At 40.2% G+C, this 27549-nt stretch overlaps 2 protein-coding genes across 6 annotated transcripts; one reads left to right on the forward strand and one right to left on the reverse strand.

The window, feature by feature from the left end:
• Positions 1-19157: 19157 nt before the first annotated feature.
• LOC131600035 (protein cornichon homolog 1-like) lies at positions 19158-22943 on the reverse strand. Its single transcript, XM_058872264.1, has 4 exons — positions 22606-22943; positions 22329-22510; positions 20246-20368; positions 19158-19760 (listed from the first exon to the last, which is right to left on the reverse strand). The coding sequence occupies exons 1-4, from the start codon at positions 22681-22683 to the stop codon at positions 19694-19696; spliced, it is 450 nt and encodes a 149-aa protein (XP_058728247.1). The 5' UTR covers positions 22684-22943; the 3' UTR covers positions 19158-19693.
• Positions 22944-24027: 1084 nt separating this feature from the next.
• Positions 24028-27324, forward strand: LOC131600036 (OVARIAN TUMOR DOMAIN-containing deubiquitinating enzyme 4-like). Of its 5 annotated transcripts, XM_058872269.1 has the most exons (8): positions 24029-24229; positions 24922-25036; positions 25199-25264; positions 25392-25789; positions 26091-26212; positions 26473-26513; positions 26601-26699; positions 27013-27324. In XM_058872269.1, exons 4-8 carry the CDS (start codon positions 25408-25410, stop codon positions 27182-27184), a joined length of 816 nt encoding a protein of 271 aa, XP_058728252.1. In that variant the 5' UTR covers positions 24029-24229; positions 24922-25036; positions 25199-25264; positions 25392-25407; the 3' UTR covers positions 27185-27324. The 5 variants fall into 5 exon arrangements, with proteins under 5 accessions (XP_058728250.1, XP_058728249.1, XP_058728252.1 ...); XM_058872267.1 differs by having other exon boundaries at positions 24028-24229; positions 25199-25789; XM_058872268.1 differs by lacking the exon at positions 24922-25036 and having other exon boundaries at positions 25199-25501; positions 25697-25789.
• The last annotated feature ends 225 nt before the right edge of the window (positions 27325-27549 follow it).

Here is a 27549-nt window from a genome sequence, read left to right on the forward strand (position 1 = left end):
ACAATTATAGGAATGCATTACACCTGCCTAATCATGAAATTAATACTAATCATAATTCACATATATTAAGCATACACCAAGTATAAGAGTATAATATCTCAATACTATATTCTCAATTATACACATAGCCATAATTATCACATATTCTCGCATTTAACCAATTACGTATTCAAACATCACCCCTTCTCAATTATCAACTAATACAATTATCACTACAACACCAAGTGTGCATAATCAATTACCAAACTCATACACATAGCATCACAACATCAATGCACATAATCAATTATTCACTCGTACACTTATCACAACAACATAATGCACATAATTAATTATCACATTCATGCACACATCATAACAACATAATGCACATAATCAACTATCACATAACTCTAATGTGACTCAATGAAACATGTGACACTATGCATGTGGTACCAATGTGAAATTCTGAGTTTCACCGGCCTCCGATTCATAGCTCGAGAATCTAAGCCACACTTCCGATCCGGACAAGACCAAAGTCCACCAATTGTAAACATATAGTTTACGGCTTCCGATTCACTCTAGAATCCAAGTCCGCTTGTGTTTCAAAGCAAATCCACTTGTGTTTCAAGGCACACTATGATATGAATGTATGTACAATGTCACAAATATATGCAATTAAGATCATCTCTACCATCTTAACTTTCCGCATATCACAATAATTCAACCCTATGAATTATCCACCAATTGTACACAACATTCACAACACACACATCATTCACATACAAGAGGCCAATTAATCGATTACGATTCACACAATCCAATTAACGCTAGTAACCACACTATCTCATTTTAATTCTCATTTTGCCAATTATACATGAACACACACTTTCAACATCAAGCAATTAATCATTAGAATTAATATTAACCAACTACTCACAGAGAATCAATATTAGCACAACATCATTGGCATGGAAATATATATTTCTCAACATACATATTCAAGACAAAACACAATTACGGACAAATCCTCAAAATACCGTAATTTATCGACCAATCGAATAATTGATCTAATTCCAAATTTATTCCAATCAATTGAACTCATTGAAATTAATTCAACTATTAATTAAGTCAACTAATTAATAATTATTTTAGCTTAGTTCCAATTTATCTATTATTTTCTATTACAAAATTAATATTTGATATAAGAAATATTCAAATTTACCCAATTTCGGTCGGTCCGTAAATATCACGTTTTCATCAAATTAACACCACCATGTTAATCTACTAATTAAACTTAGCTACCACGTAAATTTTCATCAAATTCCGGATAACTAATTATACCGCTTAATTCGGCTATTCGGTCAAACGGGACTGTTTTGAATTACATTTTTCCAACTTTATATGATCACACACTTTCACATTAAACCAACAATGCCACTAGAAATCATGCCATATAGCTACTCTCACAGAATTCAATATTATAACAATAGCATGGGCATATACATACATTACTCTCCATTAATGTCCTACTGTTTTTAAGATAGAACTTTATTTCAAATTATTCTCACTTCCATTATGTTTATATACCTATATACATATCTTAAGTATGGTATAAAAGAGTATCATTATTAAATTGGTTAAGAAAATATATTGACAGCTTATAGTGCAACATCCAAAAAAAATGAACACAGGAAAAACAGGGCACATTCCAATTCATATAAAAACGAAATAATGCAATATCATTCAAGCAGTGTCGTCTTCAAAGCAAAATGAAAGGGTTGTGTCGTGCGTCTCAGGCACTTCCTTCATTTTCAATTAGTTTCCATTATAATTTCACACAGAACATACTATGGTTTCAACAAATTAATCCCAGTTTCAAATTCTATTTCTCTTAACAGAACTCAGCATACTAAAATAGAATCAAATCACATTTTTATAAATTTCAACTAAGAACAAACATAAACATGTTAATCTACCAATTATCCCCGTCATACTAACCCATAATAATAAGGATTCTCCCCCTTACCTCTTCAATTTCTTCAAACCCTAGCTTTTGCTCTTCTCCTCTCTTAGTCTCCTTTCTCCCCTTTCTCTTCTCTTGAAAATGCCAAATGAAATGATATCTCTACTCTCATTAAATCCTTGCTATCTTATGGTTTATAAAATGGGCTTAAAAGATAACACCCCCTATTTACTTCTAACTCTAATAAATAGGCCCAATTAGATATAATCTCTTAATATCTCTATTAGTTCAATAAACTAAACCAACACAAATATACACATAGTCAATTAATTCAATTAATCATTATATTACCAAATAATTAAATAAATAATTAACACGCTAAATAATTAAATAAATAATTAAATCACTAATTAATTAAATAAATAAATAACACACCAATTAATTAAATAAATAATAAAATAGTACGATAAAATAAATATTAATACAACTGGGATGTTACAATAATCACCCCTACACTTGTATCTGTCTTCATATAAACATCATGTTCAGACACACATTTCTTAAAGTTGGCCTCAAATAGGAAACCATCTATCCTTTTGTTCCAAGCTCTGGGAGCTTGCTTCAAATCATATAGCACTTTTCTCAACTTGTAGAATCTTCCCTCTTGGTTTTTCACCACAAAACCAGGGGGTTCTGATTAAAATATTGAATATTAACGGGAGCACGAAATTACTGATCAAAATTTTTGAATATTATCGGAAACATTAAGTTATTGATCCAAATTTTAAATATTAACGGGAACAAAATTTGATTATTAACGTGAACACGAAGTTACTGATCAAAATAATAAATATTAACGCGAACACGGAGTTATGGATAAAATATTGAATATTAACGAGAACGCGAAGTTACTGATAATTTTTTTGAATATTAACAGAAACATTAAGTTACTTATAATTTTTTTGAATATTAATAGGAACAAATTTGGAATATTAACGGGAACATGAAGTTATTGTTCAAAATAATGAATATTAACGAGAACACGAAGTTACTGATCAAAATAATGAATATTAACGGGAACATGAAGTTACTGATCAAAATATTGAATATTAACGGGAATACGAAGTTACTGATCAAAATAATGAATATTAACGGGAACATGAAGTTACTGATCAAAATATTGAATATTAACGGGAATACGAAGTTACAGATCAAAACAATGAATATTAGCGAGAACATGAAGTTACTGATCAAAATATTGAATATTAATGGGAACATGAAGTTACTGAATAAAATATTGAATATTAACGAGAACATGAATTACTGATCAAAATATTGAATATTAACGGGAACATGAAGTTACTGATTCAAATATTGAATATTAATGGGAAAATGATGTTTATTGATCAAAATATTGAATATTACCGGGAACATGAAGTTAGTGATCAAAATATTGAATATTAACGGTAACCTAAAATTATTGATCAAAATGTTAAATATTAACGGAAACATGAAGTTATTGATCAACGTGTCAAAATATCTTTTTTCTATAAAAAAATACAATATTAAACAAAACAAACGTACCAGAACGGGTACCCGTGCGAACGCACGGGTATCACACTAGTTGACACTAAATGTCAAATCTGGTCGTGTATTGCATAAGTAACGTAATGATCCAATCAACCTTTTATATTGGGTTGGATCTACGTTTTGCTCCTCTTTATTCTTTGACATCTACAACCTTGGTTCAGCTGGTGTGCATTACACTGCTCCATATCACACTTCTTTAATGTCTCAAGAGCATATCTCATTTGGTGTATAAACAATCCCCTTTTTGACTTGTGGAACTCTATACTAAGGAAGTATGTCATGATAGCAAGGTCACCCATCTCAAATTCTTTCATAAGCTCACTTTTGAACTTAGAAATGCTTTTCTCGTTGCTACCCGTGATCAACAAATCGTCTACGTATAGACAAAGAATAATCACCCCTACACTTGTATCTGTCTTCATATAAACATCATGTTCAGACACACATTTCTTAAAGTTGGCCTCAAATAGGAAACCATATATCCTTTTGTTCCAAGCTCTGGGAGCTTGCTTCAAATCATATAGCACTTTTCTCAACTTGTAGAATCTTCCCTCTTGGTTTTTCACCACAAAACCAGGGGGTTCTTCTACATACACGTCTTCTTCAAGCGGACTGTTCAAATATGCGGATTTCACATCTGTTTGATAGATATATTCATTGTTGTTACAAACACGCATGTTGAATTAACTAAACATAGGACTAGAGAACATCATGAATAATGGGTGGACAAATATAAACTTTGAGCCTTAAAATACTAATTGAAGTGGGGTATATTTCGAAAGCATACTTCGACAAATTAACGTTCCTGACTCCCATGAGTTTTGCTTAATTTTTGTGTTGGTAGCATATGCTTTTGTTATATTTTATACAAAAAAATCAATCAATGTTGCACCCAAACTAGTGATTCGTTCACAAAGTTTTACGACATTTTTTTAAATAAAATCTTCAAGACTTCATCACTATTGCATTAGAATTTTCGTTCTTAGAATAAACATTTTCTACTTGTAGCATAATCGCTTGACATCAAGGAAGTTTACACTTGAGTATCAGCAAGGGGTATCTTTCCTCGAAGACTATGTGGAACAAAGAATATGCCAAGTTTAGTTGATCTGGGGCAGTTACGTTGAGATTCCACAAATCTCTCAAAGAATTTGAAGAAACTTGGGGAAACCTGTCCCAAGTCTGTACAAGTTGCTCTCTATTCAAATGTTTTCCTTCATAAACCATACTAAGTCGATTATTAATATTCTTAATCGACTTGGAGGTGTTACATGTTGATTTAATTGAATAGAAGTTACTCTTAATCAATTAACCAGTGTGCTTAACTTTTCTAATTGATCAAGCAAGCTATCTAATCATTTAAGCCATTGTCAGAATTAGTTTTGAAAAGTTTTATAAAAAAATGTCAGGTTTGAAATATTTTTTTTTATATGTGTGCGCGCGTGCGTATGTGCATTGTCTTAACACATCAAAACTTACTCTTATTTATTTCTTTTACAATACAGTAATCAAAACTAGATATAATGGTAAGTGCAAGACCATACGAACTTTCACATTTTCAAATTCACACCTTCAAAATCTTAACTTCATATCTTCAAAGTCTTTTTACTTGATTAAGATTTGTCTAACACTTTATTTAATCTTTGTCTTAGCACTCATTCTCTTTACTTGATTAAGATTTGTCTTAACACTTTATTTAATCTTTGTCTTAGCACTCATTCAAACTTTGACTCACTCTTTCATGTAAAACTTTAACATTTGAACTTATGCTTGCTTCTTTAATTTGATGAGACTTTGGTTATATTTCTTTTTTGTCCAAATATCATCATCAAGAACCATTTGAAAGGATCTTTCTAAAAAAATTGTATCCAAGTGAATCCTTTTAATAAAAGACAATTGACAATTTGAAATCTCTAAAAAAATGGGAGATGGATTAAGAATTTCCCTAATATATATCTTTAATTTGGATGCTTCATTCTCATCCTAGGTAGGAGTGATTCTCTTGCAAACACTCCCATGATAACCAATGAAATTGTAATGGAAGCATAAATCGGACAAATTTTCATATTCAATATAACGTTATCTTGCAAACTATCTATCAGCCAACTTAATAATATAAGGAATAAGGTGGATCCTAACTTTTTAGTACCAGCTTAAGGCTCAAATGCCTCAAAAAAAAAATCCGAGGAAAAATTTGGTAAAATTTGGTGTCATTGACATGAATCTATTGCAATAAAATTGATCGTACCTGATCAGAAGAATCGTCGTAGGCTGCTCGGACTGGATCTTCTAGGAAGGAGGAGGAGGGGGGGTGTACCTGCAAGGTACTCCAATGCCAAAGTAAGTTGACGAGCAAAGGAGCGCAAGTACTAGCTAAGAGTGAGTAAGAATTGAATACCTGACCCTCTAGTCAAAGAGGGTATATATAGCCCCCAGCGCTGGGCCATGATCTCGCTATTGGGTTGGATTCCCAAGCCCAACTAGGAGACTGCCAGGTTTCCTGAGCGGAAATATCGGAGGTGCGTGTACGCCCTCTGTCCTGGTTAACCGCTCCGAAGTCCAAGGGAAGACGCGGTCTTTTAGGAGCCACGTGGGATCCTAATTACTCGGAGGATTGGATATGAAAGAGCCCTGCGCGGAGCAGGGTCCTCGGCAAGGGTGATGTCCGGGGGAGAATTAACGCCGAGCGCAGTGTTGGTGCCGAGCAAGGCGTGTCGGAAGGCCATGAACTATACATGGGCCTCTGAGGCTTATTGGGCCGAACGCGGTGTTGGGCCTAGCCTTGGCCCAGTCCAGAACAGGAGCCCCCCAAGTCGGAGTTTCCTGGTTAAGAAACTGTGACTTTGCTTCTACGCTCGGACCCCCATTTCTCGTGGTTGCTCGGTGGATCGGTCCTCGTTGCGTATACGCGCTCGGAGGAAAATCCAGCGGTGGGTGAAACGTCGCGCGTGGGAACCACACGCTGACGTGGCATAGGCATTGATGGCCTAGGGTCTAGGAGGCGGCGCCTGTCAGGAGAGGTGACGCTTCGCCTTCCGAGCCTTTTTCCTATAAAAGGGGGCGAATTCTCTCATAAGGGAGTTTTCCCTTCTCTATTTATCTGCTCGGCTTCGATCAAGGGTTCCTCGGAGAATAATTTCCCAGCTCGTTCGTCATATCAAGATCGTTGCTTAGCGAAGGATTCTCCCCGGCCATCTACATCATGTCTGCAAGTAAGTTCGTTTAGCCTGTCGTTGCTTTACTATTTTTCATAGGATTTGTGTTTCGCTTTCGAGGTCTTCGCCATCGTCATCCTCCCCGGGTTATCTAAGCGATGCCCGGGGGTCAGCGTGGGTTGGCAGGCCGGAGTACGTCGGCGTAAAACTGCTTAAGATAAGCTTTACCGTTGTCGTGTCATCTGTGAGTCCTCGGCTGACGAGCGTTGTTCCTCGATGGGGGTTTGGCCGGGGGCTCTGCTGCTCCTGCTCTACCCTTTCGCTTGCCTTGCGGTGGAAGGGTGGATTTGATGGACTATCGAATTCACTTCTCCCTTCTGCGTGCAGGTGAATCAGATTCGAGTGCCACTTCGAGATCCGGCTCGGACACCGACTCGACGACCAGTGACTCCGACAGCTCGACGGCAACTAGTTCCGACGTCGAAATTATTGAGGGAGATGGCACTCCCTCGGCCGAAGGTGCTCATACGGGATCCCCTGGTTCGGATGCCGAGGGAGGGGTTCCCCCTATGCCGTTATTCAGTTATGAACACATCGTTGCGCCTGATTGGATAGCCGAGGAGGCTCTATCCGTTGTTTCCCGGTACACCGCGTCTCTGGATGGGGCGTTTACAGAAATTGAGGTTCTGGGGGAAGGAGATCCGCCCAATTATCAAATAGGTTGCCCGTCTCCGGACGAACGCATATGCTCTCGGTTTGCCGGGGACGGATTTGCGATGTACGATTACGTGTTTAGGGAGCTCGGCTTCCGGTTACCTTTTTCTGATTTTCAGGTTTCAGTTATGGCGTTTCTATCCCTGGCGCCGTCCCAAATTCATCCGAATGCTTTTGCTTTTATGCGGGCATTCGAGATTGTTTGTGATTATTTGGGTATAGGTGCAACGTCCGCGTTGTTCGGAAGATGTTTTCGTGTTCAACGGCAGGCGTCAAACGGGCGGTACAGCTGGGTTTCGTTCAGGAACGCCGAGCGCAAACTCTTCGGAATGTATACTGATTCCGTGAAGGGTTTTAAGGATCGATACTTCGTTATCCGCCCCCTAAGTCCAACGGCCTACTCTTCGGTGTCGGATATGGTGGTCGAGCGGGATGCCGAGGGGGAGATAGTGAGGGATGAACATGGGCAGGAAGTAAGGGAGTTCTGCACGACGTTTCCGTTTTTCTGGTGGAAGGGTCATTTTGCGTCTCCTCCGAAATACTACGCTTGGGAGGACGATGATTTGGATGATCAAGACCGGGAGTCATACTCGGTCCTCTGCAAATACGTAGATAGCTTTACCCTGTCTCGTTGGGTTACGAGGAATGGAGATCCCATACTGAACGAGGACGGGGTGCCGATCACGGAGCAGCGGCCTATTAATACCAAGGCTTTGCTAGCTTGTCGGACTCCCGAGGAGACCTGGGCGTTGTTAGGTTGTGTCCATTCCCCTTGCTTTGTGATCTCTGTCCGGTATTTTGCTAACTCGTTTATTTTTTCTTTGCAGAGGCTATGCCGGAGAAGGAGGATAATATCCTGAAACAGGCATTGGATGCGAGGAAGAATCAGAAGAAGAAGAACCAGGGTACCGGAGCTGGAGAGAACTCAGGCTCGGCAGGCTCTCCTCACAAGATTCATGTCGACGAGAGGCAACCCAAGAGATCTCGTCCTTCCGAGGGGGGACGTCCAGATCAGTCGAACCTAGGTCCCGGGCGCGCCTTCGTGTTGCCTTCTTGCTACAAGGATGGAGGCTATTTCGAGAAGTTCCCCTTGGCTACCTCACCGGATGAAGCTCGTCGGATCACTGATATGGACCCCCCGTCCCTTCAGAAACAGTTGGCGTGCGACAGTGCCGCCGTGGTGAGGGTCTTGGAGATGGCCCAAGTGTTGGCCAGTGGAGGTTCGGGCTCGACCGAGGCCCTGAAGGAGGCCGAGGCGGCCAAGAAGGTGGCCGAGGACAAGGTGAAAGCCATGGAGGCCGAGCGCAAGGAGTTGAGGAAGAAGGTCGACGCGGCCCTGAAGCAGAAAGACGCGGAGGTTGCGGCTGAGAAGAAGAAGCTGGCTGACCTTCGACTTGAATGGGCTCCCTCGGCTGATGAGTCGCCGGACGTGGCAGCTCTAAAGTCTAGGGCTGAGTTTGCGGAGAAGATAGAAAGCCTGAAGATAAGCCTGGCCGACATGGCCGACGTCGGTTTCGAGCGTGCTCTTAACCAGCTGAGGCTTCTGAACCCTGGTTTGAAGGAGGATAATGTCGGGCTCTCTTCGAGGATCGTGGATGGCGTGTTGGTGCCTGAGTCCCCGGGGAGCGAAGAGTAGAAGGTGTAGTTCCGGGCCTGCGTGTCCGTCTTTCTCGGCCTGCGTGCCATTCTTTTTGTTGGGCTATGCCCGGATAATTTTTGGGGCCTGCGTGCCCGGCAATGATTGTAACTTTTGACATCGCCGGCCAAGTTGGTCGGCAATTTTAATGTTTTACAATTCTGCTTGCTTATATCTGTTTGTTTTCACTTTCGGCGTTATCATTGTGTGCTTGTTCTTTTTGATAACTTTCCCGATGTGCTCGTATGATGAGGTATTTCCTCTATACTTAGAGTATTTTGCGATTGTTCTAGGTAACTGATGACTTATGCTCGGACATGCCGGAGAGTCACCTGTACACTTGTGATATTATTGGTTTTGTGGACTATGCTCGGCCTAGATTGATTGCCCGGGCGTGTTGAGTACGGGCCGGGTGCGCAGAGCAGGTATGCGCTTTTAGCGAGCGCGAGACCGCGGTTGCGGCCAAGCGCTCGCGGCGTGAACGATCCCATCGCGAGCTGGGGTTCTGCCATGCAGGTACTTCCACGGGGGGTCTAGGTGTAGAATCCGCCGAGGGGTCGGTCCATCTATCCGACGAGAGGAATCGACCGTTGCTGTCGTGGAATACTCACGTCCGTACCGACGACGTGGGTCCGTGCCCGTCCGCCACCTGAGTTTGGGCCAGAGGCCGGGCGTTTTAGCTTATGTTTAACTGTAATAACGTCTGAGTTTTTCAGCATTCCAGGGTCGAGCAAGTTTTTCACCGAGAAGATTCTCGAGGTAGTAGGCGCCGTTCTCGGTTTTGTCATAAACTCGGTACGGGCCTTCCCAGTTTGGGGCTAGCTTGCCCTCGCGCGAGTCTTTCATGTTTCTGCGAAGTACTAGGGCGCCGATTTCAAATTCGCGCTTTATAACTTTGGCGTTATGGCGAAGAGCTATTTGCTGTTTTAGTTTAGCTTCTCGGAGGGCTGACCCTGCTCGGATCTCTTCTACCATATCGAGTTCTTCCCTCATGGCCTCGTCGTTAAGTTCTTCCTCGAGGGGGAATTCGGTGCGCCGAGAGGGCTCTCGGATTTCTACGGGAATTACGGCTTCGGTGCCGTAGGTTAGTCGGAACGGAGTCTCGCCCGTGCTCGAATGGGGCGTCGTCCTATACGCCCAGAGTACGCTATGTAGTTCTTCGACCCAAGCTTTTTTGGCTTCGCCGAGTCTTCTCTTTAATCCTCGGAGGATGACTCGGTTGGCTGCCTCGGCCTGCCCGTTCGTCTGAGGGTGCTCGACTGAGGTGAAGTGTTGCTTCGTGCCAAGCTTGGCCACAAACTCTTGGAATTTTTTGTCAGTGAACTGGGTGCCATTGTCGGTGATTATGGCCTGAGGGACCCCGAACCGGGCAAGTATGTTTCGTTTGTAGAAACGGAGCACGTTTTGAGATGTGATCTTGGCAAGCGCCTCGGCTTCTATCCATTTCGTGAAGTAATCGACGGCGACCACGAGATATTTATTTTGGTACGAGCCGACCGGGAACGGTCCGAGGAGGTCCATTCCCCAGGTGGAAAAAGGCCAAGGGGAGGAGAGGGATTTTAGCTCGTTGGGGGGAGCTAGGTGCATGTCGGCATGCCGCTGACATCTGTCGCATTTCTGAACATGCTCCTTGGCGTCCTGCTGCATAGTCGGCCAATAATAACCGGCTCTGAGGGCTTTCCTCGCCAGAGATCGGCCGTCGAGATGCTGGCCGTTAATCCCTTCGTGAAGCTCTTGCAGTACTTCCATTGCCTGCGAGCCGTCGATGCATTTGAGAAGGGGAATGGAGAAGCCACGCCGATAGAGTTTATTTTCGATGACTGTGTACGAGCAGGATCTCCTCTTAATGGCTGAAGCTTCCTTCGGATCGTCGGGGAGCTCGTCGTTCATGAGGTATTTGTATACCGGAGTCATCCAGCAATGGGCGTCTCCGATGGCAAATACTTGTATGGTCTGCGCGTTTTTGCCTACGCTTGGATCGGATAAGATTTCTTGTATCACCGACTTGTTCCCTCCCTTCTTTCTTGTGCTTGCGAGCTTGGATAAGAGGTCGGCCCTCGAGTTGTGTTCCCGAGGGATGTGTGCGACGTCTGCCTTTGTGAATCCTTTCATCTTTTCTTTGACGAGCGATAGATATTCGGCTAGCGTGTCGTTTTTGGCTTGGTAATCGCCGCTAACTTGGGACGCGACCAGTTGAGAGTCGGTATAAATCATGACTTCCCGAGCGCCCACGTCCTCGGCGAGGCGTAGGCCCGCTAGGAGGGCTTCGTACTCGGCCTGGTTGTTCGACGTGGTGAAGGATAGGACTAAGGATACTTCGATGACTAGTCCATCGTCGTTTTCCAAGATGATACCGGCCCCGCTGCCCGCGTGGCTTGAGGCGCCATCAACGTAGATGGTCCACTTCTTCTCGGTGGGTGTTGGGGAGTCGGAGATCGTCGTCATTTCGGCCACGAAGTCGGCGAGCGCTTGGGCTTTTAACGCTTTCCTGCCCTCGTATTGTATGTCAAATTCGGACAGTTCGAGAGACCATTTCAGCATTCTCCCGGCCATGTCTGGCCGGCTGAGGAGTTGCTTGATCGGTTGGTCTGTCCGAACGATGATAGTGTGGGCGAGGAAGTAGTACCTCAGTCTTCTGGCGGCCGTTATTAGAGCCAGTGCGATTTTTTCTATCTGTTGATATCGGACCTCGGGCCCTTGTAGGGCTTTGCTAGTGAAATACACTGGCTTCTGCCCGTCTTCCGTTTCTCGGATCAGGGCTGCGCTGGCTGCCTCGCTTGAAACGGCCAAGTAGAGATAGAGAACCTCGTTGCTGTCTGGTCGGGATAGCACTGGGGGTTTGGAGAGCACTTGTTTGAGGTGGGATAACGCTCGTTCGCATTCCTCGGACCACTCGAAAGCTGCTTCTTTCCGAAGAAGCTTAAAGAATGGAAGTGCATGCTGGGCGGATTTCGCGACGAAGCGGGACAATGCCGTGAGCATTCCGTTTAGTACTTGGATGGATTTTTTATTGGTGGGGGTAGGGAGGTCTGAGAATGCTCGGCACTTATCGGGGTTGGCTTCTATTCCTCGTTCTGTTAAGTAGAAACCGAGGAATTTGCCTGCTCGTACTCCGAAGGTACACTTCTCCGGATTGAAGCGCATCCTGCAGGACCTGGCCTGCTTGAAGACCCGCTCGAGATGTAGTGTGTGGTCGGAGTCTTCCCGAGATTTGACGATCATGTCGTCCATATACACTTCGAGTGTGTCGCCGATTTCTCCTCGGAAGACCTTGTTCATCATCCGCTGGTAGGTTGCCCCGGCGTTTTTGAGTCCGAAGGGCATTACGTTGTAGTAATAATTGCCCGATTCGGTCATGAAAGCCGTGCATTGCTTGTCGCATTTCGCCATGGGAATCTGGTTGTAACCAGAATAAGCGTCCATGAAGGACAACAGTTTATAGCCGGCCGAGTTGTCGACCAGTCTATCAATATTAGGTAAAGGGTAGGCGTCCTTTGGACATGCCCGGTTAACATCAGTATAATCAACACACATTCTCCATTTTCCATTAGATTTTTTAACAAGTACAACATTTGAGAGCCAAGTTGAATACTTGGCCTCGGAAATAAAATTTGCCTCTAGGAGGTCTTTTACAGCTTTCTCGGCAGCCTCCGCTTTCTCGGGAGACTGCCGACGCCTACGTTGTACTACGGCTTTGGCGGTTGGATTGATGGAGAGGTGGTGACAGGCGACCTCAGGGTCGAGTCCGGGCATCTCTGCGGCGCTCCAGGCGAACAGGTCGGCATTGGCTCGAAGGCAGGCTATGAGTTGCTTCCTCGGCAGGTCAGGGATGCCTTTGCCGATCTTTACTGCTCTGTTGGGGTTGTCCCCCAGGGGGATCAGCTCGAAGTCTCCGTCGGGGACAGGCCGGACGGGATGAGGGGCCTTCGATTGTGTCTCTTCCCCGGTCTTCAGTTCTTCCTGCGTAAACCTCGCATCGAGGTCGACTGAGCTGACGTTGGGCGTTGGAACCTGATCTTCCCGAGGATGTTTGTCTTCGGCTCTTGGTTTTTTGTTGGAGCTGGTCGGAGGAGCGATCAGCTCTAGTCCTTTGACGGACGCATCGAAGATCCTTCTCGCAGCTTCAATGTCGGTGTTGATGGTGGCTACTTTCCCTGTCCTCGTGTAGAACTTCATCTTCAGATGGACCGTGGAGGGTACGGCGGTTAGCTCGGCCAGTGTGGGACGCCCGATGATGCAGTTGTACAATGTCTTGCAGTCGATTACCAAAAACCTGGTTTTGACTTGCCTGGACGCCTCCCCTTCCCCGAAGGTGACAATCAGCTCGACGTATCCCCATGGTTTGGTGGTGGCTCCGTTAAAACCTTGGAGGTCGGAACCGACATAGGGGGTAAGGTGCGAGTCGTCTAGCTGAAGTGTTTGGAAGAGGTGGGAGTACATAATGTCGACTGAACTGCCTTCATCTACCAGGACCCGTCGAACATCGAAGTTTGCCATTCTGGCTCGGACGAGGAGGGGAATGGTGGCGTTTGGAGCCCCGCCGGGCAGTTCCTCGAGGTAGAAAGTGATTGGCTCTGACTTCCCTCGGAATTTCCGAAGAGTAGGGCCGAGGTCGGCATTGGCGCTGAGTAGCTCGTCGAACTTTCTCTTGACTGAACTGACGGTGAGAGAGCCGGGGTCCCCGCCGTTGGAGATGACCATAGCGGTGGGGAAATGTTCCCAGGTGCTGAGGGCGGTCGTCACGCCGAGCGAAGGGATGAAGTCTTCCGGTCGGGTTACGGACAGTGCGACTTGAAGTGGTCTGCTGTCTGGTGAGTTCCCCTCGTCAGAGTTTCGAGGGGTGCCTCTTCTGGGGTGTTCTCCCTTCTTGGTGTATCTCGCCAGGTGGCCCTCTTTGATCAGGGTCTCTATGGCATCTTTGAGATTTATGCATTCGTCAGTCATATGCCCGTGGCTTTTGTGGTACTTGCAGTACTTGGACTTGTCTGTCCCCGGTCTTGTAGGATTTGACTTCGGGGGCCTGATGTTGGATTTCTTGAACTCGGCGTTCTGGCAGTCGGCCAGGATTTTCTCACGGGAGGTGTTCAAAGGAGTGTAATCGTTGAAACGCCCTGCTGGTCCTCGGCGTTCTTTGACATCTCGGGATCGGTCGTCCCTTCTTTTGTCTTGTCCTCGGCGCGACCCCGGGTCTTCGAGGTTTGAGTTGCGAGAGGCACCACTGCCCCTCGGGGCTCTGATTGCGGCTGCCTCGCCTTCCTCAAAATCGATGAATGCCTTTGCTTTGTTGAGGAGGTCATTCATTGAGTGCACCTTCTCAATCTTAATAGCTTTTTTGAAGTCACTGCCGGGGAGAAGTCCTCGCTCCAAGATGTACCTCTTCATGTAGTCTTCTGTCTGTACTTGGACGGCCTCCTTGTTGAATCTTTCAAGGTAATCTCGAAGAGGTTCGTTGGGTCCTTGTACTACGGCCTCGAGATTGGCTTCCGATTTCGGTTGCCGTCGGGAGGCTGTGAAGTGGCTCAAGAAGAGTTCTTTGAGCTCGGTCCAAGAATGGATGGAATTCGAAGGGAGGTTCCTGTACCAATTCATCGCTCCCTTCCTGAGGGTGGTCGGGAAAATGCGGCACTTGATCGAGCCTCTGACGACGTGATAGTCCATGACCGCTTCGATGCTCCGGATATGGTCGTCGGGGTCAGTGGTTCCGTCGTATTGGTCCAACACTGGCGGCTTTTCCATCCCCCGAGGGAGGCGGGCTCTCCGGATACTGGCGGACAAGGGGCTGCGGAAGTCCTCCTCGTCGCTCGGTCCTGGTGAATTGTAGTGCCTGTTTCGTCGGGGATCCTCTTGGTTGTTACCCGTCGCAGCTTTGGAAGGGCCCCGACGGCCCTGTTCGGGGGAGGGGCTTCTTTGTTCAGCGGTTTCAGGTTTTTGGTTCTTCCTGTTCTTTCTGTGTGGAGAACGGGAACGAGTCCTCCGGCGGCGATGTCTTCTCGGGGGAGACCTTGAAGAGGACGGGGAACGCCGACGGTATCTTCTCGGCGGTGAGCGAGAGGAGGAATAGGAGCGTGACCTGTAGCGCCTCCGTGGAGAAGGGCGACGTCGCCGCTGTCTTTCCAGTTCGTGAATTCGGTCATCCTGAATTCTGAGGAGGCTGTTCGTCAATTGTATTTCTTTGAGTAAGCGGACAGTGAGGGGGTCAGCATCCTCGGGAATGTTGAGCGGTTCCTCTTCTTCCCCATGACGAGCTCTCCGCCTCTCGGAGGTGTGGGTGAACGAGGAAGCATGTTGCCCGTCTCGGGGGTCGGTCTCATTCACATTCTGGGCATGTTCTGGCACGTTGGTCGTTCTGATCTGCTCGCCGTTCTGAACGTGCCCTTCCGGGGGAACATGGTCAACATTCTGGACCTGTTGTAGGACCCGCAACAGCTGGGTGTCCTGGGTTTCATGCCCGGACCTTTGTCGCCGACGATCCCCCCGACGATGATTAGCTAGCTCGCGGGAGGATTCCTCGATCAGCTCGTGAAGGAGGAAAGGGTCAGCGCTTGGGATGTTGTTGTTGTCAGCCATGACGATTGGGGATGATTAGCTTTGATCTTTGTTCTTTAAAGATGGGGAAGCAAGATTCCCACAGACGGCGCCACTGATCGTACCTGATCAGAAGAATCGTCGTAGGCTGCTCGGACTGGATCTTCTAGGAAGGAGGAGGAGGGGGGGTGTACCTGCAAGGTACTCCAATGCCAAAGTAAGTTGACGAGCAAAGGAGCGCAAGTACTAGCTAAGAGTGAGTAAGAATTGAATACCTGACCCTCTAGTCAAAGAGGGTATATATAGCCCCCAGCGCTGGGCCATGATCTCGCTATTGGGTTGGATTCCCAAGCCCAACTAGGAGACTGCCAGGTTTCCTGAGCGGAAATATCGGAGGTGCGTGTACGCCCTCTGTCCTGGTTAACCGCTCCGAAGTCCAAGGGAAGACGCGGTCTTTTAGGAGCCACGTGGGATCCTAATTACTCGGAGGATTGGATATGAAAGAGCCCTGCGCGGAGCAGGGTCCTCGGCAAGGGTGATGTCCGGGGGAGAATTAACGCCGAGCGCAGTGTTGGTGCCGAGCAAGGCGTGTCGGAAGGCCATGAACTATACATGGGCCTCTGAGGCTTATTGGGCCGAACGCGGTGTTGGGCCTAGCCTTGGCCCAGTCCAGAACAAAAATAATAACACAATCACCCAGGTTTTTTTTTTTTTTTACTATTGCATCGCATCTTCAATAGTTGAGACCAAAAGTATGTTTCTTTTTATTTCTCAGTTGCATCATGTTTAAAAGTAAAGATTCTTAAAAAAAAAATACAAAACTCTGGTACAAACTAAAGTATTTTAATATTAACTCTAACTTTAAGGCCATTTTGAAAGAATTTTTTTTTCAACTTTTAGATGGATGAAATTAGATGAAACGGAGTGGAATAGTGAATAATAAAATTTTATTATTTGAATTTGTAAATAATGAAAGGAATAGAAAGAAACATGATGAAATCAATTTCATCTCATACTATTCAATCCTTTATTTTTTGTTCAAGTAGGGTGTATGCAACTCAATGAAATATTTTTAATAAAATAGTCAAACAAGTGAGATCTATATTACATTATGTTCCGCTCTATTTCATTCCGCTCCACTAAGTTATATTTCATCAGTCTAAAGATAGCCTTAGATTCTTCACTTTTATACTTAAAATATTTGTATTTTTATGTGTTTTCATTCTAATATGCGTCATTATATTTGATCAATCTAAACATAGCTCTTAAACATAAACATAACTCTTACATAATTCACTTTTATACTTATTTGTCTGTTTTAATCTGAATGAGGTATTGTTTAATGCAATTGCAATTGTAAAGTTTAATCCCTTCAACTAATGGTGGAATAGGCCAGGCTCAAGTCTTTAGGCTAATTTACTATATAATTTTAAGACTTTAGTCTAACCTATAACTTATTATAGTTTTTTTTTGTCTAAATTAAGACCTATTATACATTTTTAAGACTATAGATTGACCTATAATCTATTATAATTTTAATAGTTTTTTTTTTTGAAATTGAGACCTACTATATATTTTTAAGACCTTTGTCTTATCTAAAACCTATTATTGTTTTTTTACTGGTCGGAATTGATCTTTTTAAAAATTTAATTTGACTTAGAAAACTATTTTTTGAAAGAGGTCTGAAAACTTATTCAAAAACTTTTTTAATATTAAAATTTTCAAATAAAATTATTTTACTTTTTTTTTTACATAGATAACAAGACTTTTTTTTTATAGTATTTAGGATATTTTAAAATAGATATGTATCGATAGACTAAACTTAAATTCCATAGGTAGGGGGTGGAAATAGGCTGAATCGAGATAGGTTTTGCCAAGCCTAAGTTTGACCTGTCAAAAAAATCGAAGCTTAAGTCTGGTCTATAGTCTGTCGTAGGCTTATTTTTTAGGTCTGAGTCTGGCCTTTTCGAAAGTCTGGTTAGCAAAAGCCTATTTATTTTAGACATATGTAAATAAGCAATTAAAATAATATTTAAATAGACTAACTTATTTTAACTTACCTATTGGCATAAGTTTTATGAGACTATTTGTTTAAGAAAACTTATGAAAACAATGTTATTTGGTGTTTTCATCTTATTTTCACAAGTCTTCAAGATAACCAAGTTTTATTTATGTATTTTAATTCAAAGTGCAAAACATAACATAATGATCATAAAAAAACTATTCATATTTATTTAAATAGGCCGGCCTGATAGGTTTAAAAGGTTTTTTTTAGGGTTTGAGGCCAAGCCTTTTTAACTAAGTAGACTTATAAAGAAGCCTAGACCTTTTCTATTTAAAAATAATGTGTGGCTTAGTTTGAACCTATATAGGCTAGCATGTAGGCCCCTGTTATCGGTCTGGCCTATTTCTATTCTATTCATAGGTTAGCTTATCTTAATTAATTAAAAGAATTTTGAAATAAATTTAAATTTAGTCTTTTTATTAAATAAGTCAGACCAAACTTAAATAAGGCATGTTATAAGTCCTGTGATAAGCCAAGTTATAGGCCCTGAATTATTCCATAAAAAGACTACAATGAATAACTCTTTTTCAAAAAATTTAACAAGTTGAATTCAAACCAAAAAACTTTGGATTAAACTGAAAAATATCTCTATTATCTTTAAGGTTGTTAAAAAAGCTATCAACTGAACTGAAGTTAAAATAATTGAACTATTATATTTAATTAGTAAAATCAAACTGGAACTAAAACCGAACAAACCAAAATTGCAACCGAACCAAAACTCAAAATGAAAAGTAATAAAAACAAGTTTAATTAAAAAAATAATTAAAAAAAAGTTTAACGGTTTGGTTCTTCAATAAATTATTCGGTTTAAGAAAAATTAACTTCTAACTGTTTAGTACGGTTTAGAACTTTGAAATTGTATACCAAATCAATGATTATGGCTCAGTTCGAAGTAAATTGAAGCGGTTCAGAGTAAATTGAAACGGTTCGTAGGGGTGTCCATTGGTTCGGATAAATCTGAACCAAACCAGAATCCGAACCAAACCATAGTGTTTGGGTTGGACATTTTTTCTATTCTGGTAAGAACCGAATCTAACCAATGAAACCCAATGACAATTGGTTCGGACATCGGATTTTCAATTTTCTACTCGCAAACCCAACTCAAACCAACCATAGTTAATTATCATGAAAATTACTATCAAACATTCAATTTCAAGAAGAAAAAAAGTGAAATGTCGTATTTGGAAAAATTATGCTATTTAAATTTATTATTAGAAAATTGTTAAGTGTAATGCGGTAACTTAACATAGAGCTATGAAACACATTCATTATTATAGTAACTCAAATGACTAGTTATAGATTCAAAAACTTTTATGTGAGATATTTTTCTTGTTAGATATTTTTTAATCTATTGGAGAAAAATTGCTAGTCTAATATTTACAATTAAACACTATTAATAATATATTTTTTATAATATTATAAAAAATTAATTTATGCAAATAAGTTAATTTTTTCAAATAACCATTGTTTCTCAGTTCGGTTTGGAATTTATCGCAAAAATTTACAAATCCAATCCAAACTAATTCATTTAATTTCAATCGGTTGTGATATCGAATTCTCTCAAAACCGAACCAAATCAGCCCGCGAACACTCCTAACGATTCGGTTCAGTTTGAATAAATTTTTACTGTGGTTTGGTTCGATTTAATTCGGTTTGATTTTCTCATTAAACCATACCATAAACAACCCTAATTATCTCATCGAAACATTCTAAGTTAAAATATACGAAATCCTAAAACCAAAAGAATGAGCATATCTAGCCAACAATCTGCAAGCATGCTTCCATGTTTCCCTCCTTAAAAGGTATATGATATGCAAACATCAAATATTTAGTCTTTAAAAAGGCAACCCTAGAATACAGTCATACTTATAAAGTATTATCATTAACAGCCAATACAAAATCAACTTTTAACATCAATATTTCATAATACATTTTAACAACAAACATACCCTTAACACATGGGTAATCAACCTCATTCAAATGAGTGCCTAAGAATTTCTATTTTCTGAGAGCAGCTGAATTCTAAGTTCTAAACCTAATAATGGTACAGATCAAATCACAATTTACCAAAGATATGCCAAGTCATCATCGTGTTCAAGGCCTAAATAGGAGACACCAATCAATGTAAGCCTGCAAAATTGAAGATGGTAGAAAAAATTATCTTTAGGTTCCTCCTGCCCGGGTAAACAGTTTAATTATCAAGTGCTAATAGCATAAGCACTTATCATATACGTGTTTATGCATAAGTTATTTCTACAACAAAAGATAAAATAAAATCTATATGTTTTTACATAAATTATAAGTTGTTTCCATAAATACTTCTAAACAATCTCACAAGTGTTTCGACCAATAGACAAGTTCAAATAAATGAAACCAAAGGCTTATGTTGACCCAGCAATTAACTAGATTTAGAAATCCAGTAGAAAATCCTTGTTATTTTAATTGTAATTTCTTTATGGTTTAAATTTGATTATGCTTTCCTAAGATGTTGACAGTTAAAGGAGTTGGAGGTCCAGAGTTCAAGACATGAGAGGGGGTGTAAAGAATCCTAATAGGAGGCATCAGTAAGAAAACAAAATGGATACAGTGTTGAGCCATTTTGAAGGGTAACAAACCTGAAGATGGTGAGAATGAGGACTATTAAGTACAAAGCAAGCTTTGCTATCCGTAATTTCTTCTCGGCATTGAGTACTCTAAACACTTCAGTAACATCAATAAGATGCTCTCTTTTCACATACCTGAACCATCGAAATGAGATCATTCATGACAAAGAACATACAACAAGTTCAAAAGATAAATCATATATGGAAGTACAAAATAATATGAAATGATTAAGTAACTCAATTTTTCATTATTGTAATTTTCTTTTTAATTTTCATCTCACCAAATTAAATCATAAGCAACTTAATGAATGATCAGTTTTCCAAAATTTCCATCTATATTTTTGTTCAATGCCTTCCAAACTACAACTTGGATTCAGGTCAGACAACAACAACAATCAAGCCTTTCCTACTATGTGGAGTCAACTACATGGATCAAATTTTGCTATAATGTTCTATCCAATTCATCTTTCTTAATAGCTTTCTCTTATAGTTTTTCTAAGTCTTCCTCTACCTCTAGTTGTTTAACTCCTCTCCATCATCTAATCTACTCTCTTTGCAACAGAATCTACATGTCTTCTCTACATGCCCAAACCACCTAAGCCTATTTTTCACCATCTTTTCTACTATAGGTGTTACTTCAATACTATCTCTAATATTGTCATTTCTAATCTTATTATGTCTAGTCTTACCACACATCTAGCGCAACATCCTCATCTCTGCTAAACTTACTTTATTCCCGTGTCAATTCTTAACCACCCAACATTTTGTGCCCATGTGATCTACATTTCTGTTTGGAATTTAGATGGTAATGATGCAGTAGGGATCCCAATTACAAGACCTTTTTTTCCTCATATTCATCTCCTCCAAAAGATATGTATGGCCAAAACAAGAAGTTCTGAAAATTGCACATCAGCATTGTCAAAAGCTCTGCGAACAGGGGGTGAATAAATCTGTTTTCTTGTTAGGTAGGAAAAAGAGTATCCCCACAAATACAACTGGGAGGCCATGGGTGAGTTTTGACTTTGAAGGATTTTGAATCTATTACATCCTTTAACAATACCTCTCATCCCAAGGGAATGTTCACCAAACTAAACCCCCCACCCCCCTTGAAGTGCTTACTCATATTATCCTACCCTTTGGATTCTGAATTCTAGAAGTTACTGAGTGCAAAGCTTTCATTCTTATTTAAAATCCTTCTCCTGTTACCTAAACTCATGACTTTGTTAATCTCGGATAGCGTTGCTTAGCACTGATCACCCAAAAAGTTATATCGGATAGCAGGATAACTACTATTGCAAAGACTAAAATCCAGTGCACAAAGTAAGCATAAATACTCAAAAACAGACTAATACACAAAATTAGAGATCATCATACGTAATCGTTAAGGAAACTAAAGTATAGAGTAGTAAAACTTAAGCAGAGAGAAGAATAAAACAGAATTGAACTAAAAAGTAGGAAGAGCAGAATGATTATTTGTGGGCAAGAACATAACATTACTCTTCAAAGGGTTCGGATTAAAATTTATATCCTTTAAAAAAATTGAGGAATTTATCCCTAAAATTCTAATAGTGGACGCAAAAGCGACTGCCATAGCGGTGAGCGGCCTGCGGACCAATAGCATGGCGCCGAACCGTACAACCGCTATCTATTCAACTATAGTGGTGATATAGTATGCTACCGGCAACACATTAACTTCCAACAGTCTAAAATTTATAAATTTGTGTCTTTTCCTCCATCCCCTAACCTAAACCTGACCTTCAATATAATATACCTCAGGAAACTGATTCATGGCAGAGATAAGTCCAGCGATATTATGTCACAAAACATACATTGCATGTCTTGAATGACTTATACACGGCTTAGCAATGGTGAAATAACTAGCATTGATCTGCACTCCGATAAACACAACGGAAGCTGTAATTTGTAGAAACGGTATAACACGAGACTTATACCGATTTGGCAGAACCAAGAGCATGAACATGAAATCCAGTTTATAATTATTTTAATGAATCCCAATCTATCAACAGAGTTCAAGAATACACAGTTCATCTTTTACATTTGCCATCAAAAAAATAACAAGAAAAGCTATACTTACAGCATGGCATGATAGCAAGTAAGAGGAAGATTGAGAAAAAACATGAGCCAGTGGCCAGTGAAGAGACAGAGTGCACACAAAACTCCTTGCCCAATAAACTCAGGAAGAATGAAGTAGTTAATCCGAGATGAAGCATCAAATGGGTTGATATAATCAGCTTCCAAGTCAGATAAAATCAAAACCTAAAACCCCAAAAAATAAACAAACATAATGAAAGTAAGTAAGAAGTTGAATCTTCATTTTCTATGGCATAAAAATTGGAAAGCAGAAAGTGAACCTGGTAGAAATTTGAAGCGAGAAGAGCAATATTTGTGGGGAAACAAATCACAAGCCAGAAGAAGAGGTTCCAACCCATTTATAGAGTAAAGTAGGGTTTATGAAAATTCGATTGGAGAAGGATGAATAGTGATGATGCAGAGTAATAAAGGCGAGTTCAGTTTAGTTTCCCGTCATGACTATATCTGCATGAATCATCTTGTTTTACAATATCTCAATGAGAAATTTTAAATTTGAGATTTGGGTGGAAACTGGAAAGATTATCTAAGAGAGTGTGGAAAGACTTTTTCTTAATTTTCAAAAGGATAGTGATGTTGAGTAATTTGCAGAAGTTAATGTGTGATTTTGATTATGCAATGATAAAAATTAATTGTAAGCAAATTTATTATGTAAGATTTATTTTAAACTAAATGAACATTTGTATGAAAATAAGTAAAACAATAAGTTCAACATTAAAAATCAGTTATAAATGAAAAAGCTACAATATATTGCAAGGATATCATGTGACAAATGTATGAGTTTTATCGTCCAATCACATTAGACATACTTGGTTTTTTCTCACTCACATCAAGTTAGTTGAAATTTATAATTATAACGATAATTATTTTTTGAACTGATTAGAGATTTAACCCTTTTTCTTCGTCACATCAAGTTAGAGATTTAACCCTTTTTGAACCGATTACATTAATTAAAAAAATCAAAATAAGATAAATTAGAAACTTATTCAAAAATGTGTTGACGAAAGTATAAAGTACTCAGATGTTGAGTGCACTAGTTAGAGAGAATTGAGAATGGATAGTTACAAATAAATGTTGCTTCGAATTTTAATCTTGAGTGGGAATTGAAAATGGGTAGAGAGAAAATTTTTATTTCTGAAAAATGAAGAAGGAAAAAAGGAACGGGTCTGACGAGCTTTAAATATGTTCATATAGTTTGGAGATGCATTTTCTAAATAGAATTTTGAATTTTAAAAAGATGTATTCAGAGATGCATATTCGAATACACTCTACAAAACCCTTCGAATATACATCTCCGAATTAAACTTTGGTTAAAGAGAAAATGGGTGATGCACTGTAAAATATTTTTACACTGTCAACCAATCACAACTATGTATTCAATTAAAACACTATTTTATTTTTGAAAAAATTTAATGACATGACAAATTAGTGGTTGTTTATTGGATGACAATGCAAAACTATTTTACATTGACTGCATATCCATTATTGGTTAAAATAGAAATTTGATGTGTCGTGAGATAATTTTTTAAAACAGGTGACATTTTAAAAATTTCACACAAAGTCTAAGAAAAATAGCAAGAGTGCGATGAAACATTGCTCTGTTGAATCTGGGCTTATTGGTTAAATCTGGGCCATGGAGTAGGCCCATACCCAATCCAAGTAGGTAGAAATTTCATAGGAATGAAGAAGCAGGAGGGGTGTAGAAGCTTCTCTGAAACATTTATTTGAAAAATTCGTTCACGCCCATTCCTGCTCAACTTATTAATCTTCTTCCATTTCCAAGCAATAAACTATTCTTTTCTTCGACCCCACAATACTGCTTTTCCCTACAACTCTGCTCCCCGTCTTCAATTCCCTCTACCCTTCCCCCTTCACTTAATTCCACAGGTTTGGTTCCTCTCCCTCATTTTTATTTATTATTTTTTTCTATATATAACTTAATTATTACAGCTAGATGAATCACTCACAATTTCAATTATTATTTTTTATTCGAATTCTAATTATTTAATTCATGAAAGAAACATGCTACATGTTTCATGTGTTAATTAATCTTTTACAATTATACAATGTTGTAATCTCCGACATGTCCTTTTTTTTTTTTTGTTGTTGATGATGCTAGTTTATGTGGGTTGGTTCTAGTTCATCTATTTTGTCTTGTTTTTCATTTGATATATGTTAATTAAGGTTTGAAAGTTAATAGTGTGAGTAAAAATGATGAATGAAAGATATGGATTGGATAAATATGAAGGGAGTTAGGATTAGGAAGGTGTTTCCTATCTCTCTCCAGTCGACCTCAAGTCCGCGCAAATGCGGCTATGAGGTATTGACCGCTTTGGATGTGAGAACTCTCGCAATTTTGTCTCTCGTTGTGTTGAGATTAATGAGTGTGGTATATAAACTACTCTTAACCTCGATTCTCAAGCAATCTGAGACTATTTTGGTCAGACCGAAACAGTTGCCCCTAGTCAAGGCTTTGGGGCAAGGTGCGAACTTCGAGTTCCCACATATCGTCACTGTTACATTCAGGAACCGGAATTGTTGGTAAGTTGATGATATAGATTCTTGGTATGGTTATGCAGATCTTTGGTGCGGTTCCGTGTGGTGGACTTATAAATTTTGAACATTTCAAGTTTAAGCCTTCTAGACATCAAGTTTGGTCTTTATTCGGATTATAGCATCTGTTGTTTTGATCTGGTATTCTCAGCTTTGATGAATTGGTTACTTACTACAATGTTGCATTTTTTTTTTTTTTGGTTTTTTTAGAACTACATTGTTCACTAGATTAATGTCATGATGTATCTTTTAGGAATGTTATTGGGACATTTTTATAACAATGATACTTTGGATTTGATTCAGGTTATGTAAACATGAGTGTCTGCTTTCCCGTTAGTCAATCTTCCATAAATGCCGTTATCGTGAAAGGTCGTACTAGGCTGCTGATGAGCAGTAACATCTGCAGTCTTCAGACCAGAGGAACTTCCTGTTCATTTTCTTCCAGTTTTTACCCCGGCAAGTCAGAGACAAATTATGTTACTCTTTCTATTTGCAGAAAACCGTCTTGTTCAATGATTATGGGCCAAACTATCAAAGGAGGTTACCTTGGATCATGCTGCTCCAAGCAAAGGGGAAACACTCAAGTCTTTAGCTCTGTAGTATCTGGTAAGAGACATAGCGATATTTCATTGTCATGTCAAAGTTTGAGTATGAGGCTGTCGGTTCCTAAACAAAAAATGCTTTCCAAACTTAAGTGCAACGTCGGACGAATAACTTGGCCACGTGGTTGTGCTTCAGTTGGCTTTATTTTCGGATTGTTTGTTTGTAATTTAAGTTCTGAGCCTGCACATGCTGAGACAGATCATGGAAGTGAGAATAGGAACGATGACTGCGAAGAGTCAAATGTTAAACTAGCACACGGGAAGAAAGTTCACACCGACTATTCTGTAATTGGTGAGCTGCACATTCTGCTCATAGTCTTTTGATACATATACACTTTTTTGATTCTACGTCCAGTTTGTAAATATCGCGTCCAACGTTGTTTATACTGCGATTTTACGAAACTAGAAATTCAAGCTTCTGACTCACCACACGGCTATGTTCATAACACCACAAGAACAAACACGCTCTGCATTTATAGTCTATGTACATGTTTACTTATGCATTAACGTTTAGAAATTGACGTAAAAAAGAACCTAGGCATTTATATGTATTTTCTGCTTGCATTGTTTTTAAAATTTACCGTACTGAGCAGGAATACCTGGAGATGGAAGATGCATGTTTCGGTCAGTTGCTCATGGGGCTTGTTTGAGATCAGGAAAACCCCCACCTAATGAACGCCTTCAGAAAGAGCTAGCCGATGATTTACGGGCCAAGGTATGTTTTAAACATCTTTATTTATCACTCGTTCAAGTGTAGAAACCCTCTTCCGGAGTAGACATGAACAAAACTAAATAAAAAAGCTCAATGAAGAATTGAAGGCACAATATTATCTACAATTCGATGTTTATATTCACTGTTGATTGCTTTCTTACCCATTACTTATTATTCTTTCAATAAAACATGTAAATCAAACTATTTGTAGTCATTTTCTGCCTAGGTCCATGTTCTTGATTTTTCTATGTACTTTTTGTCAGGTTGCTGATGAGTTTATTAAAAGAAAGGCAGAAACAGAATGGTGAGTTCCCCACTCATAAGTCATAACACATAATAATAGGTGAAATATTGTTTGATAATGACCATAGTTTTTTCATGATATCTTCAGGTTTATTGAAGGTGATTTTGATTCATATATTTCACAAATAAGGAAGCCTCATGTGTGGGGAGGTGAACCTGAATTATTCATTGCTTCACATGTTTTGCAGTAAGTACTTCTCTTCTTCTCGGGCAAGTAGATTTACCTTGCTTTATGTGGTTCAGTTCAGCTCAGTGCGTGTTGGTTCAGTTTTGCGGTTTGGCTTGGTTTCTTGACAAAAAAAAAAAAAAGAAAAAGAAACCAAGCCAAACCACAAAACTGAACCAACCCGCGATGAGCTGAACTGAACCACATAATCATATTGAACCCAAACTGCACTACACTCATTTTCAACAGTTTGGTTTTTCCTGAACTGAACCATGAACCGTCCTAGTTATTATGTAGACATTTGGATTTTGATCCAAGGATGGCTATTGTGCAGGATGCCAATCACTGTATATATGTATGATAAGGATGCTGGCGGGTTGATATCAATAGCTGAGTATGGCCAAGAATATGGCAAGGAAAATCCAATTAGAGTTCTCTACCATGGGTTTGGTCATTATGATGCATTAGATATTCCAAGAAGAAAGGGTCCTAAGTCAAGACTCTAGAATTTCACATTTCAAATGTTGAAGAGATTAGAATTTAGAAGGATTTAGTGATTTTATTTTACCACTCCTTCGGTCCTAAAATAAGTGGCATATATGATAAAATTATTTGTTTCAAAATAAATATTTTTTTTAGTTTTCAACGCAATTCTAATTTTTATCTTTCAATTGTATTATCTGATTAACACTCTCAATTTATTATTCATTCTCTTTTCATTTATGCTAATTCAAATAAACCAATAGTATTAGTTTGGTAATAATACTATTCTCTCTTTCATTTATTATATATATATTTTTTTAGCAAATTTATCATTTTTTTTAATCTGTATAGAATCATCTATTTTGCAATTTATTTTGTGACGGAGGGA

The sequence above is a fragment of the Vicia villosa genome, linkage group LG4 (genome assembly GCF_029867415.1).
Source record: "Vicia villosa cultivar HV-30 ecotype Madison, WI linkage group LG4, Vvil1.0, whole genome shotgun sequence".
NCBI lineage: Eukaryota > Viridiplantae > Streptophyta > Magnoliopsida > Fabales > Fabaceae > Vicia > Vicia villosa.